The sequence below is a fragment of the Photinus pyralis genome, unplaced genomic scaffold (genome assembly GCF_008802855.1).
Source record: "Photinus pyralis isolate 1611_PpyrPB1 unplaced genomic scaffold, Ppyr1.3 Ppyr1.4_LG9, whole genome shotgun sequence".
NCBI lineage: Eukaryota > Metazoa > Arthropoda > Insecta > Coleoptera > Lampyridae > Photinus > Photinus pyralis.
Window position 1 is genome coordinate 5,168,829 of NW_022170878.1, and position 7,806 is coordinate 5,176,634.

Below are 7,806 nucleotides of genomic sequence, written 5' to 3' on the forward strand. Positions count from 1 at the left end.
TCGCCCATCCCTAACCAGGGACATATCCCCACGACAGTTGACTAAATTCCTGGAGAAGCGGCAAGTAATCAAGTAATCTTACCTTATACAAGGTGCTACACTTGGGACTTGTGCACACTGTAGTAGGTTCGGCCATCTCTATAACCCGTAAGTTGATCGTCGGTATATACAGTTTTGTTTTAAGTTCGGTTAGCGAGTTATTGCTTTGATGCAAGTTTTGTTTGTGTCTTTCCAAGCATTGAATGTTGTCCAGAATCAGTTGCGCGATATCGGCTAGAGGTTGTGACAACTGAACGATTAAACGGCGAGCCTCATTGACAGAAATTGTATTTTTAACTTCATGAGGTACCAAGGCAACGTTATTTGAATCTCCAGTGATATACGTAAGCATTCTGAAATTACAATAAATAATTTACACCAATAAAGGTAATACTGCAATTACCTCCAACATTCTTGAACGGATTTCTTCCAGCTCTGGGCAAAGTTATCCACATCAATTGAAGAGAAACGAACGCCATTATTGACGGCTGCTAAAAACCGAAAAGCTTCATTATCAGTGCAGAAGATATTTTCTTTGTGCAGAGGAATGTGCACTCCGTCGATGGCACCAAGCAGTTTTTTAAGTGCCGGCAATGTTTCTCCGGGCCGATAAAACGTGCTTCTCGTATTAGTGAATATAAAAATTAGATTCCTACTTGCGCTCTTTTCTAATCTCGACAGAAGCTGTTTGATACAAAATTCGAACATGACAGTCAACCGTGAATTGTTCGGTTTCAACAAAATGCAGATTGCGTTCAGCTGCTGCATTTCGCCTATGAACGAGAGAATATTTTCGAAATTGATATTATCCTGATTTATTCCACGAGTGTCTCCAATGCCGGGCGTGTCAATTAATCGTATCCTAAACTTGCCGCCTTGAATCGGGTAGACGTAAGATCTACAAGACTGGGTGGCGGAAACTCCAACTTCGATCAGCTCATTGTTGTCTTCTCCAACTTGAATGATGCGTTCTTCGTAATTCTCGTCGGCGATTGTGAATTTTGCTGGAATTAGTGTAACAAGATTGCCCTTTCTTGCTTGCTTTAGGGTGGGATAAGTGAGATAGTTAAAGAAGGCGTTTATAAAAGTGGATTTTCCCACTCCGGTTTCTCCCAACAGCAATACGTTAATGTCGCGTTTCTCAGTAGCCACTTTCAACGTTTGCAACTTTTTGGATAGATACTCAACATCGCTTTCACTCTCGCTGTCCACTTCGCTCTTTCTTCTGCGACTCATTCTAAATCTGTAACTAGATGTATGCGTTATATGCTAATATGTTATAGTTATAAATTACATTTCTTTTTATCATTAATTACACATCAGGTTATGGGCCCGGTATTGCGCGAATTTATTTTTGTTAGAACGTGTCGTGTGCGTAGGTTTACTGAAGTCCTATCATCTAGGCTATTTATCATGGAAGTTTCACAAGATAGATACATTTTAGGGACCATTCCAACTATGGGTTGATTGGAAATTTCAAGTCAAAATAGCGGATCGTATGATAAGGAGAAGGAGCCTTCAAAAAAACTTGAATTTACAGCTCAGATGTAACGAAGCACCCGTTTTCCTCCCCTAAGTTATGAGCATGTGAAGTCGACCAGCTTTGCTGAATACTCGGTATCGAGAAGCGCTTCGTTACGAAAGAATTCCGTATTTATTATTTGCTCGAGGAGTGAGTTGTCTGTGTTTACATTTTTGTGGAATTGTTAATTTTACCGCCGCTATGTTTTGTAATGAATTTATCATTCCGGGGCAACAGCTGTTGCGCCGGAAAATTCCAATTAACAGTAGGTATTAATTGGATTGATGAGTATTAAAGTATATAACCGCGCCTAATTGACGTTTTAATGAGTTGTAGAAAAAAATCGGCAGACGGCGTCCAGAGTTATATATCAAAATGAGCGCGCTTAAAAAACGAGAAGTACGGTGTCCATCTTATATTTTTCCGATAATTGCAGGCCAAGTAATAAATTAAAAACCGAATTAATTTGCATCGCTTTCGAGTGAATCGTGACGAGTTGGAATTTTCCAATTCCACCAAATTGGGCTTTCTTTATAAGGTAAACGCTCAATTTTGGAAGGATCTTTTGCAGTTTATAATTGCCGCATTTTTTCACCGTCAAGTGTTGTAAGTACCGAAATTTTGAATTTGCTTTTACCACCGTAACGTATCGAGATCTTTTGCTTTTGTATGTTTGCTTGTTTTAAATACCGTATTAATTTCCATCATTGCCGTAGGGCGTAGATGCTGGAAACAGACCTTCACCAATTTTTTGAGTAAATGCGACCTTAATCAAAGTGAAAATGATCCCAGTTTCTTCGCTGAGCTTCAAGACAACGTTGATGATGACGCTTCACATAGATAAAATAGCATTATGCGGGTCACTCTGTAATTGGGCGCATGCCTGTTGAGGGCCCAAAACAAGAGAGGGATAATAATAATAATAATAATAATGACCTAGGAGGGATGATCCAACAATGTATTGCCGTGCTGAATGATACTTTCCACGTACAAGTCAGTGATCCATGATCCATGTGTTGCTATGAGAGTGATAGTAAATAAATAAGAGATATTGACAACTGCCATGTTGCCTTTTGCCACGTCAGGTACATTTTTTCAACGATCATGACTTGATACAAAATTAAAGTATGGCAAAGGTATAATTATTTATCAATGTACTGATCTATTTTTTGAGTCAGAACAGGTGTGACTCAATACGCCATTATTCAACTTTATATAAACAATCCTTATCGCTTATCAATTTTCGACAGATAGTGGTTCATGGACACAAAGCTATCGAGGTGTGTTTTAAAGTTGTACTAAAAATCGGAATCAAACCAGGGCCGGACTGGCCCAGGCCGCTCGAGCGGCCGGGGCCCTCGTGGAACCGCGAAGCGGAGCCTCCGTCGCGGGGCCCCGCTAAAATAAATTAATTGATAAATTTGCCAATACGTCATTGGAATTACAGCGCCTTCTCCTTTAATTTAATGTTCAATACTGTTCAGCAAGTTGTATGAAACACAATTAAAAAAATGTGAAAATCCCTTGTCTTCTTGGGGGGGGGGGGGGGGGTCCATGAGTTTGGGGGCCTTTTGGTCATGGAGCGCCCGGGGCCCTTACACACCCAGTCCGGCCCTGAATCAAACCCAAACTAAACTGTAATTACAGTGCAGTTTGCGGTGTACCACATTCCCTCAATTTAAATGTAGGTACAGTATAGGTAACGGGCGATCAAAAATGAGTTGCTGTCGAGTCGCCTTTGGAAGTTCAAGTTAAATACAATTTCCCATGTAAACAAAAGTTCCAAAGGTGACTCGACAGCAACTCATTTTTGATCGTACAGTACAATCATTGACTAATACCCCCATTAGTCAATGGTGCAATATAAATACGCATGAAATTAAAAAAGATGATTCCAAAATACATTCTTAGTCACCTAACTCAATACGTATACAGCCAATTTTCACAATGAGACTTCAGATAAGATATTGATTAAACTGCTAAATTTAAAGCTGAATCTGAGAACGAAAACAATGTTGGACAATAGCTATCAATAAATTCCTCAATTTTTAAGAGTGAGAAAAAGTTACGTTTCTAGCATGCCGAATTATTTGATGCTGTTCTTAAGGAATCGATATTTAACTTATAAAGAAAGCGTTTGTGAGGTAGTCAAAGATATGAGGAAAGATGTAGAAGCGTGCAACTTACTTAGTAAAGGAAATGTGCAATTTGTTTGTATAATGGCTAAAAATTTACACAAAGTGCGACCTCGCCACCGGAATACTGCACTACAAGGTAAATTCCTTTCAATTTAGATTAATTAATTGGATTAGAAATATATTTGCAAGTCTGAACAGGGTGGTTCAGATTCGTGGCGCACCATTGGGATCTCCGGAACGGTGAGAGGTACAGCGTAGGTTAAATGGATGCGAAGTTGCCAGTTTTTGTGAAAAACTAAAAACATCAAATTTTGTTTTTATTTTCCCTAGCTTAAACGGTGAGAAATGGACGGTTTCCGTTAGCACCTTATCCTTTCTATGGGCACTTTTTTTCGGAGAATCTTAATTTGTAATCAGAATCGCAGATATCCATGGTGTGATGAAACTCAAAATGGGGTTGTGTAGGTATATTGGAGTCGCTAAATCCCAAAAAGACAAGGAAGGTTTTGTGTCTTTTTACCGCGTTTCTACAAAAATAAAAAATAAATGCGCTATTGTGACCACTTTGTCCGTCCGTCCATCCGCTCGTTCGTTGAGATGCTACTAGTTCTTTATCTTAAGAGCTATTGTTCTACTTTTTTCGCTATTTGGTTCGTTATGGTGTCGAGGCTTGCACCAAGGAAGGAATTTTTTCTGCGCTTATTGCTAAAAAAGTTATTGTAAAAAAACCAACAAACCGTTTTTTACATGTTCCATAATTTTACACTTTTGCCGTTTATTAACGATCCTTATAATTTTGTATTGCTGTCTGTCGTCCCCCTGTTGGTCTGTCCCGCTATCTGTCCGTATGAACGATATGTCCGATCGCTTTGACATCTCCGTTAGTTATGAACTGAATTGCATGAAATTCAATATGAGCATGCTTTAGTCATATAATGCGCAATGCCAAAAGTTGAGTCGAATAGATTCAAAATTCACACTGCCCTTTTCGCATCTCGACCATTTATAAATCGAATTGCAAACTTTTTTATTTATAAAAGTATTTGAATGAAATTTGATATATAGGCACTTGGAATAAATGAAAATCTAACTCCAGTTTCAAAATTTGGTTTTGCGCATGCGCAGTGCCAACTTTTTTTATTTATGGAAGAATTTAAACGAAAATTGATACATAGGCACTTGGAATAAAGGAAAATCAAACGCCAGTTTCAAAATTTGGTTTTGCGCATGCGCTGTCAACTTTTTTATTTATGGAAGCATTTAAATGAAATTTGATACATAGGCGCTTGGAACAAAGGAAAATCTAACGTTAGTTTCAAAATTTAGATTTGCGCATGCGCAGTTCCAACTTTCTTATTTAGAAAAGCATTGAAATGAAATTCTTCTTATAAACTGAAATTGAAGTAGTAAGTACGTCAAAAATGGATTGAATCTTTCATTATTGTGGCCGGATTTTTACGATTTTAACAGAAGTTGCATCTTACAAATGGGAAAGGAATGTAAGTGGAAATGCGCTTTTTTTTAAATCGTTTACGATTACTTTTTAACTTGTTGGGATTTAACGACTCTTTGTGATCACAATTTACATAGAACGCTAGATGGCTACAGGCTATTATTACCTTCTTATTTCTTATGGGCGCCGTATTGGATTTTTACGGAATGAAAAAAAAAGAAAAATAAATACCTGTCTGTCACACTAGACTCTCATTCCGTAAAAATCGAATATGGCGCCCATAACAAGATAGTAGCCTGTAGCTTCTACATCTAGCGTGCTACGAAAATTCTGGTAACAGATTAAGATTTTCCGAAAAAAACTGCCCACAAAAGGTGCTAACGAGAATCGTCCATTTCCGACCGTTTAAGCTAGAGAAAATCAAAATGAAATTTGACAATTTCCGTTTTTCGGCGATATCTGGGTTATTTTAAAAGATTTTAATAAAATTTGTTTAGTAGCAAAAAAGAGCAGCTTTGCCCCCATTTGACCTGCCTAGGGCCAGCCACAGTGCACACAGCATTATTTATTTGGCGCCCGAAACGTGGGGCAAATCAGAGAAATAAAATATATAGGACAAATTTGCTAAATTAAATTCAGAACCGTACAGTAAAATTATTATGGTGCTCAAGAGATTTAGCTTGCTGGATTAAGGATGGCGGCCCCGGCGGCAAGTTTAGAATTGTACATTTTATGAATTTTAGGTCTACGCACTCAAACATACAAAATTTCTGTACTTCCCGAGTTATTTCCAGGTAAAAATCCTCAATGACTGGCCTATTAGCAGAACCTCTAAAAATCGAAATAATTTTCAAACGGTATATGTTTTGCTGGCAAACTTTTTACGGCACAAACGAAGCACTAACCAACCCACCTAGTCTCGACATTTGTGCCTTCAATGTTCTGCTAACTTCACAGACCCTGGGACGTCTGGTTGATGGTATAGTAGGGAATTGTTTTTAGTCCGAATGTTGGAAGGCAAATCCCGGCCTATGTAAAGGATATCCATTGGTAAATCGATTAAAAGTCCCAATGGTTTTATTAATTTGGTTCAAGGGAGTTATATGGTGGCCTTTACACGACATCAGCACATTCCTTCGATAAGGAAACTTATAATTATATTTACTTTTCATTATAGTAGTCAGTCATGCTCAGTCCGGATTCTCATTGTAACGTTGTAAAAAATTAAAAGTTGTTTTTAAAAATCGTTCTCCATAATCGAACAACATAATTAAGGTATTATTACGTCACCGTAATGTATAAAAAAAACTGGTAATGAAAGGGCCTTTTCATATCAAACAGACAATGACTATACAACAATATACCTTTGAACCTTAAAGAATGTTCCCAGTCTTCTTTCAAGGCTCCATTACAATTTATCTTATCGGAGAGACAGATGACTATATGCGTTAATTACATCAATATGAATTGCTTGCTTTTGTACCACATCATTTGCAGATGATCATTAAATAATGTTTGAGCTCGTTAGTACTCACTAATTATGTATAGAGGCGAGTATACGTACAGTGTGTCCAAGATAAGTTAATGAACAGCATGTAGAAGTCGGAAACCATAAGAAATACACAGTCAATTAAACTAGAAAATTGTAGCGTATATTAGGGCTGAGTAAAAAGGTGTTTTAAAAATTCGAAAATTCCGATCAGTTCCGAAGATATTCGAAAAAACCGAAATTAACGATATTCGTTTTTATTTTTTCTGATGTTTTCGAATATCTTCGAAATTGATCGGAATTTCCGAAAGTTTATCCTTTTGGTTTAGGTTTTCCCCATGGATCTGTTCATTCTTATATTGAACATACCTACTGTACATAGGTGCATCAAGGTTCAGTGCAAGAACATCTGGGAAATTTAATTTGAAGGCGATGGGGAAAAGGGATAGAATGATAGATTTGACTGGACTAGTTTAACAATACGGCACTGGAAAATGAATAGAAAAAGTACAACAATGCAATTTCACAACACTCCAATAATGTCAAATAAAAAACTGCAACAATGTAAAATTAAATTCTTATGTAAACTAAAAGAATGAGCCTAAAACTACTTTAATTTAAAATTCTGTTTACCCGAGGATTTCTTGAGACAACAAAGTATTCGATTGTGAGGGACGAGAAGGCGATAACGCGGGCGATACCCAGATCGGATATAAACAAACTTATAGGAGAGGAGGAAGACATTAAAAATTCTAAAGATAACAAATAATTTACTTATTGGTGGTGACGTATAGAGAGGGTAATATGTTAACCCCTTACCCTCTCCCACAAATGAAACCATTATTGTTGCAAGGCTTATGTAGTCCCAGTAATTGCCCGCGTATATAAACAATTTTCCTGTTGACCTTGCATTTTACAATAAACATGGGTATTTGCAGCATTAACGAAAGCTGCGCTTGCAACTTAATCAGTTGATTCTTTTTTTTCAAAGCAAAGGAAGCAGGCATTTAAACACTTACCCTTTTGTTGCTAGATACAAATTCGTCAAACAAACAATGCAATCAAATTATCGATTGAAGGTTATAAATAACATTAAGTGAAGATAACAACAAATATGACCTCCTATGCATGCACCAACGCCTATACACTGATTAAGTGATTACCG

The 7,806-nt window shown here is 37.4% G+C and overlaps 1 protein-coding gene across 2 annotated transcripts; it reads right to left on the reverse strand.

The window, feature by feature from the left end:
* On the reverse strand, positions 1-7,806 carry LOC116181523. Of its 2 annotated transcripts, none has more exons than XM_031501916.1 (3): positions 7,661-7,806; positions 443-1,282; positions 1-392 (listed from the first exon to the last, which is right to left on the reverse strand). In XM_031501916.1, exons 2-3 carry the CDS (start codon positions 1,273-1,275, stop codon positions 11-13), a joined length of 1,215 nt encoding a protein of 404 aa, XP_031357776.1. In that variant the 5' UTR covers positions 1,276-1,282; positions 7,661-7,806; the 3' UTR covers positions 1-10. The 2 variants fall into 2 exon arrangements, with proteins under 2 accessions (XP_031357776.1, XP_031357775.1); XM_031501915.1 differs by having other exon boundaries at positions 443-1,288.